Source organism: Arachis ipaensis, chromosome B03, assembly GCF_000816755.2.
Source record: "Arachis ipaensis cultivar K30076 chromosome B03, Araip1.1, whole genome shotgun sequence".
Lineage (NCBI taxonomy): Eukaryota > Viridiplantae > Streptophyta > Magnoliopsida > Fabales > Fabaceae > Arachis > Arachis ipaensis.
The window spans coordinates 91,199,306-91,216,220 of NC_029787.2; the positions used below are offsets into that span (position 1 = coordinate 91,199,306).

Sequence of the window (16,915 nt, forward strand, 5' to 3'; positions counted from 1 at the left end):
GTAATGCCCCTGCAACTTTCCAACGCTGCATGCTTTCTATCTTTTCAGATATGATAGAAAAATTCATTGAAGTTTTTATGGATGATTTCTCGGTATTCATAGATTCTTTTCCTAGTTGCCTACATCACCTCGCCTTGGTATTGAAAAGATGCCAAGAGACCAATTTGGTCTTAAACTGGGAAAAATGCCACTTCATGGTGACAGGAGGAATAGTCCTTGGTCACAAGGTCTCTCACCAAGGCATTGAGGTTGATAGAGCTAAAGTAGAACTTATTGAAAAACTACCCCCACCTAGTGATGTCAAGGCAATTAGGAGTTTTTTAGGGCATGCTGGTTTTTACAGAAGGTTCATTAAAGATTTTTCAAAGATAGCCATGCCCTTAAGCAATCTCCTTGTATCTGATACACCATTCATCTTTGATGAAACATGCATGCTAGCATTTGCACATTTGAAAATGAGGTTATCCTATGCTCCTATCATCTCCCCACCTGATTGGAACCTACCATTTGAATTGATGTGCGATGCATCTGATTTTGCAGTTGGGACAGTGTTAGGACAAAGGAAAGATAACCTAGTTCGTGTGATATACTATGCTAGCAAAGTCCTTAATGAAACTCAAAAGAATTATACCACTACTGAAAAGGAGTTGCTAGCAATAGTTTTTGCATTTGACAAATTTAGATCATACCTCATTGGTGCTAAAGTGATTATTTTTACAGATCACACAGCACTTAAATATTTGTTTGCCAAGCAAGAATCAAAGCCAAGACTAATAAGGTGGATCTTACTGTTGCAGGAATTCGATATTGAAATCAGAGACAAGAAAGGAGTGGAGAACAAGGTGGCAGATCACCTATCCAGAATCCCCCATGATCAAGGTGGAGAAAATGATACAAATGTGAATGAGATCTTCCCTGATGAGCAGTTGATGACAGTTCACAAAGCACCATGGTTCGCAGATATTGCAAATTTCAAGGCAACTGGGGAATTACCCCCAGGGATCAATAAACATCAAAAGAGGAAGCTCATGAATGATGCAAAATACTTTGTTTGGGACAAGCCATATCTCTTCAAGAAATGTTCAGATGGAATTCTTAAAAGATGTGTTTCGGAAGAGGAAGGGAGAGAAGTCCTGTGGAACTGCCACGGTTCATGCTATGGTGGGCACTTTGGAGGGGACAGAACTACAGCAAAGGTGTTACAAAGCGGATTCTTTTGGCCCACCCTTTTCAAGGATGCCAAGGAACTAGTAAAAAGCTGCAATGAATGCCAAAGATCTAGAAACCTGCCCAAAAGAAACGCAATGCCACAAAATTTCATCTTGGAACTTACAGCTGCAAGAGATGGATGAATTCAGGTCACAAGCCTATGAAAACACTAAGATGTATAAAGAGAAGGCAAAGAGAAAACATGACATGCATCTGGCACCCAGGAGTTTCGAAAAAAGGCAGCAAGTACTCCTTTACAATTCTAAATTAAGGCTTTTCCCAGAAAAACTCAAGTCAAGGTGGTCCGGACCTTTCATGGTTACAAAAGTATCACCATATGGCCACATCAAAATCACGGATGAAGGTTCAGAAAGGACTTTTACAGTGAATGGACAAAGACTCAAGCATTATCTGGGCAACATGGGGGAAAACCCCAGAGTAAAGTACCATCTCAAGTAATTAAGGACTCGTCGAGCTAGCGACGATTAAAGAGCGCTCTGTTGGGAGGCAACCTAACCTCAGGTAGTTTCACTTTCATCTTTATTTCAATAAAAATCACAAAGTTGTTTCCCCTGTATTGTAAGGAGCTAAGTTTGGTGTTCCACACCAGAACAATCCAAGAGTGATAGTGTAGTTCTAAGTTTGGTGTTCCACTAAAGGACATTGGTTAGAATTACACTCCACTCCAAAAGAACATTGCTAGCTCCATTCAATCAAGAGAAACCACTTATATGTAGTTAGACTTTAGGTGATCATTGCTTTGCTGATAGCAAGATATGAGGGTCTCTGTATATATGCAATGTTTTGTACTGGGCAAAGAACTAAGTTTGGTGTTCACACACCAAATTGAGTTCGAGAGGCACAAGCATGCATGTAAGCTAACTATGTCTCAAGTGCTTTGGGAACAAGCAACTTCCAGTAACCTTGCAAGAATCTTATAAGGAAATGGTGCACCTTCACCCAAAGAAGCGAGGCAGCAAAAACTAGGATGATGACAAAGAGAGAGGGGGACCAGAGATCATCACCCGAAGGTTGTATTGTTACCTAATTCCATTGTACTCAGAATTGTTAAAAGTTGAAAGTCCGAATGCACTTTTGATTTGTAGTTGCTCGTAGTTGAACCCCTTTTAAATTCTGTCTTTTAAGTTTTCCTTCTGAATAGGTCCATGATTTCTGGTTTAAATATCACTACATCATTCCCTTATTTACTTATAAGCTTGTCCATTTTAAATCAAATTAAAGAAGAGAATGTTTATATTTTTAAAAGACCAGAGTAGGGTTCCTAATGTGGAGGTGCATTCATTAATCTTTGGGGTAGTCATAAGTTAGCTAAGTTGGTTCAACCACAAGGCTAGGAGGACAACTATCTATCCTGAATACCTTGCTTTGAATACACTCATGAGACTAAGTTAATAACAAGATCCTAAGAAGAGAAAAGGAAAAGAACAATAGAAGTGAAAAACAAAAGAAAAAGAGTAAGCAATAAGGCTAGGCATCAATGGTTTTAAGCTTGAGGCAAGTGTCTGTGGTGCTCCTGTGTGAGGGATCTACTTGGATGAATAAGCTCTTAGGGGTGCTTTATTACTTGGTAACTTGGGTTAATTAACCCGGGATTATCAGCTGAAAATCCATTATCAAGAGTAACCCTCACTACAGAGCATTTAGTAACCTAAAGAGGTGCTGGACACCAAGGTCTCAAGAAAAGAAAATAAATAAACTATATGCCTGTGGTGTGTATGTATGGGGGAGAGACTTGAGGGAGTAAGTCCTTAGGGGTGCTTCAACACCTAGCACCTTGAACCAACTGGTTCGGGAGTGTTGGCTGAAAGCTTATCTTAAAGAGTTGTCCCCTTACAGAGCACTTAGCCTAAATAACACAAATAACCCTTGAAATAACAATAAAAGGATCAATGAATAAAAGTCTCATGAGATATAAACAAAGTAAGTGTTTAGGGACATGATAAAGGTCTGAAAGCCAGTAATGGAATGAACCTAAGTTGCTATGCATGAAACTACCATAAAATCAGTAATATGACTTCCACAAGGATGACTCATTCCTCTGGATACTCCATTCATCATTCTCTTGTTCCAGTACTTGCTTAGGGACAAGCAAGCTTTAAGTTTGGTGTTGTGATGCCAGGGCATCTTGGCCAGTTTCACTGACCTTTTCTTTACTGTTTTAGGGTAGTTTCATGCATTTTCCATTCTCAAAAAGCCATCAATGCGCACGTTAGAGAGTCACGTTAACTAAGTTAACGTGAACTCTAACGTGGAGAAGAGAAGTTGAGCCAACGTAAGTGACACTTAACATTGTCACTAACGTTGGGGATTACTCATAAGTGGCCACGTTAGAAGCCACGTTAACCTAGTTAACGTGGACTCTAACGTGGAGAAGAGAAGTTGAGCCAACGTAAGTGACACTTAACATTGTCACTAACGTTGAAGCAACCACACAACCCCCAAGAGTCACGTTAACCTCCACGTTAACTTAGTTAACGTGGAAGCTAACGATGACGAATGAAGGATGAGCCAATGTTAGTGACACTCAACATTGTCACTAACGTTGGGATGGCTAAAGATGGCTACGTTAGAGGCCACGTTAACCTAGTTAACGTGGACTCTAACGTGAGACCCAAGGGCACATTGGAACGTTAGTGACAATGTTGAGTGTCACTAAAGTTCTCGAAGGTTGGTAAGGACCACGTTAGAAGCCACGTTAACCTAGTTAACGTGGGCTTTAACGTGAAACAAGAAGGGGTACACTGGAACGTTAGTGACAATGTTGAGTGTCGCTAACGTTCTCGAAGGATTAACAAGGCAACGTTAAAAGCCACGTTAACCTAGTTAACGTGGGTTTTAACGTAAGGCAAAGGGGTGCATTGGAACGTTAGTGACAATGTTAAGTGTCACTAACGTTCTCGAACCTATATTCTCACTAAATATTAACACCCTTAACGTCCTGAGCTGAAGTCTCTGCCCACTTAGCACTTTCTCTCTGCAAGTAAAGCCAAGCCCAAATGAAGAAAAGAACTGCTTCAAACTCAAGATCCAAAGGCCCAAAACTTGAAGAGTAAACTAGAAGCTAAGAAGAGTAGTATATATTGGAGTAGCTTTGAATTGTAAAGAAGCTCTGGAGACTGGGAAAAAGAGAACTACTCTCTGTATTTTACTTTCTTTGCAAATTCTAGTTTTATGATGTATTCTCCATCTTTGTTTTCATTTTCAAGAGCTATGAACAACTAGTTTTCCGTGCATCACACCTCCGGCGGTCCTACATTTTCTCTTTCCTCTCCTTCTCCTTCTTTATTCTACTTCTCTTTTTTCACCTACATTCTCCATTACTTCCTTCTTCTTCTCAAGGTACTCTTACTTTCTCTTTTTCTTTGCTTTACTTCTTTTCTCTTCTTTCTTTAGTTGCATTTCTTTAATTGTTTTACTTAGTTAGCCTCTTGATCATACTTACTTGCTTGCTTGCCTTTGTCATTATTTTTCTATTTTTCATGGGTGTTATGGGTAGAGACTTCTTTTATATTGGTGGGTTAGTGATGCCGGGGCATTTTGGCCAGTTTCACTGACCTTTTCTTTACTGTTTTAGGGTAGTTTCATGCATTTTCTTAGGAAATAAGCAAGTTTTGGGTAGAATTTCACTTACATCTTGATTCAAGCAAACATGGTGCACTTTACATGGTTTCATGAGAATTATGCATGAATTATATGACAAATTAGATGATGCATGTCTCATGATGTGGATTAGAACTTTGATGTACTTTATTGCTTGATTCCAGGACAGAGGAAGCAAGAAAGAACCACGTTAGCAGCCACGTTAGTCTAACTAACGTGACCACTAATGTGGAATGGGAGCTAGCTTGCAATGTTAATGAGAAAAGTATTCGCCAATAACGTCCTCGAAGCCATCATAGCCCACGTTAAGAGTCACGTTAACTAAGTTAATGTGAACTCTAACATGGAAGAAAGAAAGTGGAGCCAACGTTAGTGACACTCACCTTTGTCACTAACGTTGGACCAAGCTCATATTGGCCACGTTAGCCTCCACGTTAACTTAGTTAACGTGGACTCTAACGTTGGAAAGCAAAAGAATGGCCAACGATAGTGACACTCACCATTGTCACTAACGTTGGACTAAGCCACTTTGAGCTACGTTAACTCCCACGTTAACTAAGTTAACGTGGAAGCTAACGTAGAGAAAGCAAACAATTGCCAACGTTAGTGACACTCACCTTTGTCACTAACGTTGGAATGAGCCACAATTAGCCACTATGCGCCACGTTAAGTTCCACGTTAACTTAGTTAACGTGGAAGCTAACATGGAGGGAAGGATGATGAGCCAACGTTAGTGACACTCACCTTTGTCACTAACGTTGGAGATGGCTATCATCACCACGTTAGAAGCCACGTTAACATAGTTAACATAGATTCTAACGTGGGAAGTAGGGGCATCTTCGAACGTTAGTAACACAGGTAAGTGTCACTAACGTTCTCGAAGGATTGGCAAGCCTACGTTAAGAGCCACGTTAACTACGTTAACGTGGACTCTAACGTTGGAAAGCAAAAGAATGGCCAACGATAGTGACACTCACCATTGTCACTAACGTTGGCTCATCATCCTTCCCTCCATGTTAGCTTCCCCGTTAACTAAGTTAACGTGGAGGCTAACGTGGCCAATATGAGCTTGGTCCAACGTTAGTGACAAAGGTGATTGTCACTAACGTTCTCGAAGGATTGGCAAGCCTACGTTAAGAGCCACGTTAACTAAGTTAACGTGGACTCTAACGTAGGGTAAGGGAGGACTCTCAACGTTATTGAAAAAGGTGAGTCCCAATAACGTGTGCGAAGGACCAAGATTCAACGTTAGTGGTCACGTTGGTGCCACTAACGTTGAAGTTAACGTGGATCATCCATGGGTTAGGAACGTTAGTGAAAAGGTGATTGTCACTAACGTTCTCGAACCCACACTCTCACTTAACGTTAACGCCACTAACATCCTGAGCTAAATACCCTGGCTACTTCACGCTTTCTCTCTGCAAGTAAAGCTAAGCCCACTGAAGAGGATAACTGCTTCAAACTCAAGATCCAAAGGCCCATATCCAAGACTTGAAGAACCAACTAGAAGATCAGAAGAGTAGTATATATAGGGGTAGTTTTGAATTAGAGAAGAGCTTTTGGGGGGAGTTGGAAATTTGAGAATTACTCTCTATATAATTTACTCTGCACTTCTAGTTTATTTTTCAGAATGTATCTTCCATCTTTGTTTTCCATTTCCAGAGCTTTGAACAACTAAACCCCCCTTCATTGGGTTAGGGAGCTCTGTTGTAATTTGATGGATCAATATTAGTTTTCATTATTCTTCTTCTATCTTTTCTCTTGATTTTACTAGAAAGCTTTCAATCTTCATCCAATTGGATAGTTATCTTGGAAAAGAAGCTATTCATACTTGGTTCTCTTCTGTACCTTGGAAGAGAAATGAAGAGATCATGCTAGAAATGCTTTTTCATGTTGGACCAAATTGGGGTTGGAATGATATGGTGACTATAATTCTACCAACACTTGATTTGGGAATGCATGTGGTATAATCAGTGACCATACTTCATCTCTTCTCATGAGTAATTGACCAAGGAATTGGCTATTGATCAAGATTTGAGAGATTGAATTACAAGAAATTATAATTTGATCACTTAAGATTGCCAAGGAGATCAATGAACGCATTGATTGAGGAAGAGATGAAAATGAACTCGATCCGGAGAATGCAACATCTCCTAAACCCAATGAATTCCCCATTTCTAATCTTACCCATTCTCTTTAATTTCTGCAATTTACTTTTATAAGCATCTTCCCCATTCCCATTTAAGATTCTACAATTTACTTTCCGTCATTTATTTTCAGCTCTTTACTTTCAGCATTTTACATTTTCTGCTATTTACTTTCCCGCCATTTAATTTCCTGCAACTCTCAAACCGAAATTCTGCTTCGCTCAACTAGAACATTCCTCTAATTAAAGTTGCTTGACCAATCAATCCCTGTGGGATTCGACCTCACTCTATTGTGAGTTTTTACTTTACGACAATTCGGTATACTTGCCGAAGGAAAATTGTTGAGAGGCAAATTTTCGTGCATCAAGTTTATGGCGCCGTTGCCGGGGATTGATTTTGTATCAACAATGATTAGATTGGAGGATAACTAAATTGAGGATTTTTCTTTTGTTTGATTTAAGTTCATTTGAGTAATTTACTTTCTATTTAGTTATTTTCTTCCCTTTCCCCTACCTATTTTCTTAGTTGTTTACAATTCAGTCTGCTAACCCACTAACTATTTGATATATTGCATCACTCACACTAACAGTATTTCTGTAGAAATTACTTTCTGCATCTATTTCCTTGCTTGTGCCTTGTTGGTTGTATGACAGGAAGAAGAAGCGGGGCTTCAACTTCTTTTGATTCTGAACCTGAGAGGACCTTTCTTAGATTAAGGAGGGAAGCAAGAGGAAAGAGAGTAGTTAGTGCTGAGGAAGAGGAGGAGTACTTTGAACCAGATATGGATGAGAATATGGAGAACCATCATGAAGAAGAGGCTCACAACCATGGCCGAGAAGGTCCAGCACATCAGGCTGGGCAAGAGAGAAGGGTTTTGGGTTCTTACATCAACCCAAACCCAGGAAATTGTGGAAGCAGCATCCAAAAGACAACCATACATGCCAACAACTTTGAACTAAAGCCACAGCTCATCACCCTTTTTTAGAACAATTGTTCATTCAGAGGCAGTGTCCAAGAAGACCCCAATCAACATCTAACCACCTTCCTGAGGGTATGTGATACTGTGAAGTCTAATGGTGTTCATCCTGACACCTATAGATTACTTCTGTTCCCTTTCTCACTTAAGGACAAGGCATCTAAATGGCTAGAAGCCTTCCCAAAGGAGAGTTTAGCAACCTGGGAAGATGTGGTGAACAAATTCTTGGCAAAATTCTATCCTCCTCAACGGATCAACAGGCTGAGAGCTGAGGTGCAAACCTTCAGGCAGCAAGATGGTGAGACTCTATATGAAGCATGGGAGAGGTTTAAGGACCTGACAAGAAGGTGTCCACCAGATATGTTCAATGAATGGGTGCAGCTACACATTTTCTATGAAGGCCTTTCTTATGAATCAAAGAAGGCAGTAGACCATTCATCCGGGGGATCTCTGAACAAGAAGAAGACTATTGAAGAAGCCATAGATGTCATTGAGACTGTAGCTGAGAATGACTACTTCTATGCTTCTGAAAGAGGCAACACTAGAGGAGCGATGGAGCTAAACAATGTAGATGCACTGCTGGCCCAAAACAAGTTCATTACCAAGCAATTAGCTAACCTCACCAAGAAGATAGAGAGAAACCAAGTAGCAGCAATCACCACCTCATCAACAACCCAAGAAGGAGAGGATGAAGAAGCAGAGGATAGTCAGGAGCAAGCCAACTACATTGGGAATTCACCTAGGCAAAATCATGACCCATACTCCAAGACCTACAACCCTGGTTGGAGGAATCACCCAAACTTTGGGTGGGGAAATCAACAAGATCAAAACCAAGATCAGAGACGTCACAACCCCAACAACCATGCAGCTCACCAACAGTCCACACAGAGATCATATCAACACCACCCTAACAACACCTCTCCACATCCATACCAAAACCAAAACAACCCTTCTCACCCATCCACTCTCAACTCACCATCATCTGAAGATAGACTCTCCAGAATTGAGACTCTACTTGAGGGCATATGCAAAGAGATTCAAGATAATAAGGTATTCAAGGAGGAGGTGCGAGCCAATATCAAGAATCAGAGAGACACCATCAAGAGGCTGGAATTTCAAGTGGGATACCTCTCCGAGCAGATTCCCAAACCTACTGATAGCTTTCCAAATGACACAGAGAAAAATCCGAGAGGTGAAGCAAAGAAAGTCAGATGGGAAGATTGCAAGATGGTTACTATAAGTAATAAGGAGACTGAGGAAGAGCTGAACAACCCATTAGAACAACCTGAAGATACTTCGGCAGGAAAGCAGGGGGAGAATCATCAAGAAACCACAATTACACAGAAGGAGCTAACACAGAAGGAGCTGCTGAGACTCTATGCACCCTTTCCCCAATTACTAAATGACTGTGTAGAGAAGAGACTATACTCAAGATTTCTTGACATGTTTGCATCTCTCCATGTGAACATACCATTCATCAAAGCTCTCCAACAAATGCCCTCATACATCAAGTATATAAAGGAGCTGCTGACCAGGAAAAGCTCACTCAAGGGAAGACAAACTATAGTGATGAACAAGGAGTGTAGTGCTCTCATTCAACCAGAGCTGCCTACAAAGAGGAAGGACCCAGGGAGTTTCTACATCCCCTGTGCCATAGGAGAAACAATGTTTGATAAAGGACTCTGCGATTTGGGAGCAAGCATCAACTTAATGCCTTTATCACTTATGAAGAGGCTACAGATCAATGAGATAATACCCACAGATATAGTTATCAGGCTGGCTGACAAAACTCAAAAACAAGCAGTAGTAGTGGTTGAAAATGTGCTGGTGAAGGTTGGAAAATACTTCCTACCCACAGACTTTGTCATCTTGGATATTGAAGAGAGTCACCTCCACCCAATCATATTGGGAAGACCATTCCTAGCTACAGCCAGAGCACTTATAGATGTGGAGCGAGGGGAGCTAATTTTGAGGATTCATGATGAACAACTCACTTTCAATGTTTTCAAGCCCTCACAAGAAACAGATCAAGAGAACAAAGAACCAAGCAAAGATCACAGTGAGATACTGAAGAAAGAAACAGGCACTGAAGCACAACCAGCACATCTGGGAATCCCTTAGTTGATGAACAAGGCGTTTCGAAGCTGACACAGCTCAAAGAAAATCAGGAGGAACCTAAACCACCAGAGTTATATAAGACCAGCAACAAAATCTCTTTGGAAGAGGAGGTCACAAAGAGCAAGGCAACATCAAAAGGAACAAAGAAGAAGGTACAAAGGAGGTGGAGGAACAAGAAGATCCCTACAGAGGACTTCTCTCCAGGGGATAAAGTAATCTCAGCGTACTTCCCAGTTATTCCCCCCGATCTCCCCACCATCCCATCTCAGCTACCTAAAGTTTTTACCATCAACAGAGTTCTCTTCCTAGAACATGTGGAAATCCTTGATGAAGCCAATGGAGATAGATTTATGATGCGCATAAACTAGTTATGCTACGATTTAGGAAATTGCACGATCGGCAAAATTCCTTCCGGCAAGTGCACCGGTTATCGTCAAGTAAAAACTCACAATAGAGTGAGGTCGAATCCCACAAGGATTGGTTGAGTGAGCAATTCGGATTAGAAGTGTGTTCTAGTTGAGCGGAATCAAGATTGAGATGAGAATTGCGGAATGTAAAATTGGCGGGAAAAGTAAATGACAAGAAATTGAAATGGCGGAATCTTAAATTGCATGAATTAAAGAGCAGAAACTAAAATGCTGAAATTAAAAGGGAATGGGGGTGATTGCATGAATTGAGTTGCAGAATGTAAAGAGAAGATGTAAATCAGAAGTGTGGGATTCATTGGGTTATAGGAGATATTGAGATCTCCGAATCAAAACATGTTTATCTCTTCCTCAAGCAATGCGTTCATTAAATTTTGCTTGGCAATCTTATATGATTGGATACCAATCCCTTGGCTCACCAATTCTCTATAAAAACAAACAAATTCCCAATCCCTTAGTTTAAATGTTCATAAGAAGAGATGATGCTCAATCACTGATTATACCACACAGTTTCATGAACCACAATTCGGTAGGATTACATGTCACAATATCCATCCAAACCCCAATCCAATTCACTGTGAGAAAGCTTCTCTAGCATGAATCCTCCATTCCTTTCCCAAGGTTCCGAAGGATTCCAATTATGGGTAGTTTATTTCCCAAGACAACTACCCAATGGAATTAGATCGAGAAGCTTTCTAACAAAATTCAAGAGAAAAGATTGAAGAAGAAGACAAACTATTATTGATTCATTGAATTAAAATAGAGCTCCCTAACCCAATGAAAAGGGGTTTAGTGAGTCATAGCTTGCAAGGGGGGAGGATTTGAAGCACTACCAGCCACCCTGACAAAGGAAAAAATGTCAAGCTAGTGACACTAAAGAAGCGCTTCATGGGAGGCAACCCATGTTTTACATGCTTTTAGAAGAGTTAATAATGCAAGGTTCATGAATTCCAAACCAACCCTGACATACACTTGAATGGATCCTTTTATGCAGCATATAGTAAAGAACAAGTTTGGTGTTCAAGGCATACTAAGAGAGCATAATTGTGATGTTACTCTTAGAGCCTTGAACAAAAATCTTACATCACATGGCCATAAACTAAGTTTGGTGTCACCCATGGTATCACCAATGTTGCATACACGGACACATTCAGTTAATCAGTTGGTTGGCATTCATGAATACTACTTAGTTAGTTATAAACAAAAACTAAAAAAAAGTGGTAGTTGTTCCCATTTTTATTTTGCCGCCACTATCCACACAATTAATAATTACACTTTTTCTTGCTTCGTAGGAAAATTGATGGACAATTGAAAGGAAGATTCGGCCACCACAAAAGGGGAGTATTTCACACGTGTCTCAAAGGGAATGCATTGGGAATGGTTGCCATGCAACATTGGAAGAAGAACAAGCTTGGAAACTGAACCAATCCCATCATAAAGTTGGTGATCCTTGTGCTCACCCCATGCTAAACCTCATTCGTCCATCACACAACCACCCCACCAATCCACACCTTTCATTCACTCATCACTTCCCTATATAAGTGAGTCCTAGTCCATACTTCCCTTCACATTCCAATTCCCATTCCTCATACTACACACCTTCGGCATCCAAATCCCTTCATTACACCTTGTTCTAACCAACCGGATTCCTCATCTATCCATACCTTCCACCCTCTTCACACATCAACTCAAACTCATGGCATCATCAAGATCCAAGAGGCAAAAGAGGAAAGGAAGGTGAAACAGCAGAAGGAAACACTGAAAAAGAAGATGGAAGATGCTAGTTTTTGGAAGAAGTTGATTGGAAAAGGCAAGGGAAGTGGGAGTACAAGCACTCAAGAAAAATACCAAGAAGACAAGCAAGAGGAAGAGCATGGGCAACCCCATGAGTAAAAGGTGGTGGAGTTCCCTCTTTGATCCATATTTTTTAAGCTTTAAATAAGGAAAATCATGTATGAAATAGAACATGTTCCATGGTAGTTAGGATTTTGAATTATGCCTTTAAGTTTTTCATTGCTTAGGTCTATGATTGCTAGTCAAATTTCCTATTTTCAATCCTATCTTGCTTGTTGTGTTGCTTGTCTCTTTTTTAATCAAATAAAAAGATAATGTTTGTTATAAAAGACCAGAGTGGAATTCATATTGTGGAGTAAGCTCCTAGATTTGTGGTGTAGTAATAGATTAGCTAAGTTGGTTCACCAATAAGGTGGGAAGGCAACTATCTGTCCTGAATCATATGCTTGAAACACACCCCATGAGACTAGCTGAATAACAAGATCCCAATAAGAAAAAGCGAAAGAAGAAAAATGAAAGTTAAAGAATAAAAGAAAAAGAGTAAGAAATAAGGCTAGGCACCAAGGGTTTGAATCTTGGGGCAAGTGTCTGTGGTGTTCCTATGTAAGGGATTTACTTGGATGAATAAGCTCTTAGGGGTGCCTTATCACTTGGTAACTTGGGTTAACTAACTCGGGATTATCAGCTGAAAGTCCACTATCAAGAGTAACCTTTGCTACAGAACGCTTAGTAACCCAAAGAGGTACTGGACACCAAGGTCTCAAGAAAGAAAATAACAAATCATGTGCCTGTGGTGTGTATGTATGGGGGAAAGAGACTTGAGAGAGTAAGCCCTTAGGGGTGTCTCAACACCTAGCACCTTGAACCAACTGGTTCGGGAGTGCTGGCTGAAAGCTTATCTTAAAGAGTCGCCCCCTCACAGAGCACCTAGTCTAAAAACACAAATAAGCCTTGAAATGACAAAAAGGATCAATGAATAAAAGTTTCATAAGGTGCAGTCAAGTGGGTATTCCAGGACATGATAAAGGTCTGAAAGCCAGTGAAGGAATGAACCTAAGTTGCTATGCATGAAACCACCATAAAACCAAGGACATGACTTCCACAATAATGACTCATTTCTCTTGGCATTTCATTCATCATTCTCTTGTTCCAGTACTTGCTTAGGGACAAGCAAGCTTTAAGTTTGGTGTTGTGATGTCGGGGCATTTTGGCCAGTTTCACTGACCTTTTCTTTACTGTTTTAGGGTAGTTTCATGCATTTCCTTAGGAAATAAGCAAGTTTTGGGTAGAATTTCACTTACATCTTGATTCAAGCAAACATGGTGCACTTTACATGGTTTTATGAGAATTATGCATGAATTATATGACAAATTAGATGATGCATGTCTCATGATGTGGATTAGAACTTTGATGTACTTTATTGCTTGATTTCAGGACAAAGGAAGCAAGAAAGAACCACGTTAGCAGCCACGTTAGTCTAACTAACGTGACCACTAACGTGGAATGGGAGCTAGCTTGCAACGTTAATGAGAAAAATAATCGCCAATAACGTCTTCGAAGCCATCATAGCGCACGTTAAGAGTCACGTTAACTAAGTTAACGTGAACTCTAACGTGGAAGAAAGAAAGTGGAGCCGACATTAGTGACACTCACCTTTGTCACTAACGTTGGACCAAGCTCATATTGGCCACGTTAGCCTCCACGTTAACTTAGTTAACGTGGATTCTAACGTGGGAAGTAGGGGCATCTTGGAACGTTAGTGACAAAGGTAAGTGTCACTAACGTTCTCGAAGGATTGGCAAGCCTACGTTAAGAGCCACGTTAACTAAGTTAACGTGGACTCTAACGTAGGGGAAGGGAGGACTCTCAACGTTATTGAAAAAGGTGAGTCCCAATAACGTGTGCGAAAGACCAAGAGGCAACGTTAGTGGTCACGTTGGTGCCACTAACGTTGAAGTTAACGTGGATCATCGATGGGTTAGGAACGTTAGTGAAAAGGTGATTGTCACTAACGTTCTCGAACCCACACTCTCACTTAATGTTAACGCCACTAACATCCTGAGCTAAATACCCTGCCTACTTCACGCTTTCTCTCTGCAAGTAAAGCTAAGCCCACTGAAGAGGATAACTGCTTCAAACTCAAGATCCAAAGGCCCATATCCAAGACTTGAAGAACCAACTAGAAGATCAGAAGAGTAGTATATATAGGGGTAGTTTTGAATTAGAGAAGAGCTTTTGGGGGGAGTTGGAAATTTGAGAATTACTCTCTATATAATTTACTCTGCACTTCTAGTTTATTTTTCAGAATGTATCTTCCATCTTTGTTTTCCATTTCTAGAGCTATGAACAACTAAACCCCCCTTCATTGGGTTAGGGAGCTCTGTTGTAATTTGATGGATCAATATTAGTTTTCATTATTCTTCTTCTATCTTTTCTCTTGATTTTTTCTAGAAAGCTTTCAATCTTCATCCAATTGGATAGTTATCTTGGAAAAGAAGCTATTCATACTTGGATCTCTTCTGAACCTTGGAAGAGGAATGAAGAGATCATGCTAGAAATGCTTTCTCATGTTGGACCAAATTGGGATTGGAAGGATATGGTGACTATAATTCTACCAACACTTGATTTGGGAATGCATGTGGTATAATCAGTGACCATACTTCATCTCTTCTCATGAGCAATTGACCAAAGAATTGGCTATTGATCAAGATTTGAGAGATTGAATTACAAGAAATTGTAATTTGATCACTTAAGATTGCCAAGGAGATCAATGAACGCATTGATTGAGGAAGAGATGAAAATGAACTCGATCCAGAGAATGCAACATCTCCTAAACCCAATGAATTCCCTATTTCTGATCTTACCCATTCTCTTTAATTTCTGCAATTTACTTTTATGAGCATCTTCCCCATTCCCGTTTAAGATTCTGTAATTTATTCTCCGTCATTTAATTTCAGCTCTTTACTTTCAGCATTTTACATTTTCTGCTATTTACTTTCCCGCCATTTAATTTCCTGCAACTCTCAAACCAAAATTCTGCTTCGCTCAACTAGAACATTCCTCTAATTAAAGTTTCTTGACCAATCAATCCCTGTGGGATTCGACCTCACTCTATTGTGAGTTTTTACTTGACGACAATTCGGTATACTTGCCGAAGGAAAATTGTTGAGAGACAAATTTTCGTGCATCAGTTAGGTTGTCATCTTTGATTTCCTTGCAAAATGTGGTGCTCTATGATGATTGATATTGCCTTGTGCGATGCTACATTGCTCCATTTCCTCCATTTGTTCATTACTTAAAGGGGGCACACCAAGTGTTTGATGAAAGGCATACATGACTTTTTGTGTCAAATTTGACTTAGTGCCTTCCATTTAGTGTTCTTTCTCACTCACTTGCTTACTCCTTTGTGCATTGAGCATATCATTCTTCATGTTTCATACCTTACATGCTCACCCCTTATGACTTGCTTCTTGATTTTGATATTTGAGTGTATGCTTCTCATGCCTCTCATTTGCATGCTTATACCACTCTTGCATCACATGCTAGTGACTTGCCATTGCTTCCAATGTTGTCTTAGTTACAAGTTGCAGCTGTCATGTATTTAAGACACCAATCCTTTTATGGGCTATTTTCTCACTTGTATGACTGCCGTTTTTGAGTGTTTCCTTGAGTTTAATGCCTCCTCCTTTCCTACTTTTATAGGATGGTCATCAAGAAGGATAAGGAAAAGAAGCCAGCTGCTAAAAAGGCGCCAACAAAGCTGGCCACCAAAGCCACCACGGCTAAGCCCCTCATCAAGAAGCCAAGGAGCATCGTCAATATTGGTGCACTAGAGAAGGATAACCCTCCAAGGGACCCAAACAAGTTCCCCAACCGATACTGCGAGCTTGTCTACCCTATGATGATTGAAAGGAACTATCACGCGGAGCCTCTTCTTATCCCTCCGGCTCATGTTGCTCCATTTGTGATGCCCCGCATTGAGCGGAGGCAATAGGGGTTTCTCATGAGACGACCTAAGGAAGCTAACTTGTCCTGGGTGGTGGAATTTTACACCAATTACCACTCATCGTCCCTTGCATCGGCATTTGTGCGTCGAAGACAAGTTTTCGTCATAGAGGAGGCCATTCAAGGAGTGCTTAAAATTGGGCCATTAGCGGATGGAATTGATGCCTACCAAGAGGACTTGTCGGCACGTTGCGAATTTGGTTTTGATTGGGATGCCATTCTCCGGGTCATTGCCATATCCGAATCATTCTGGATTCAAGGGAGAATGAGACCGAGGCCCAAGGGTATTGACGCACGTTTTCTCACTCAAGAGGCTGGGACGTGAGCCCAAATCTTAGCCCATTATGTGCTTCCAAGCACCCATGGGTCATCCATCACTGCCGAGCTAGCCTTATTGGTTTGGTGCGTACTCACCGAGAGATCGGTCAATCTCCCATCTATCATCTGGCAAGCCATGGGGCGTATTCATGCTAAAGGTAACCTACCCTTCCCTGCTTTGGTAACCGAGTTAGTTGTGGCCACCGGTGTTCCCCGTGAGACTAGGGATTAGAGGGCCACAAGCCCGATTGATGGTGATGTTATCCCCACCGGGTAATATCTCAAGCCACCGGCGGACACTG

At 40.7% G+C, this 16,915-nt stretch overlaps 1 protein-coding gene across 1 annotated transcript in view; it reads left to right on the forward strand.

The window, feature by feature from the left end:
- The window catches only part of LOC107633381, a 22,147-nt gene extending 5,863 nt beyond the window's left edge, over window positions 1-16,284 (forward strand). The window contains exon 2 of the mRNA XM_016337016.1: window positions 15,993-16,284. Within this exon, the coding sequence (XP_016192502.1) occupies window positions 15,993-16,284 (292 nt within the window). The remainder of the gene's footprint in view (window positions 1-15,992) is intronic.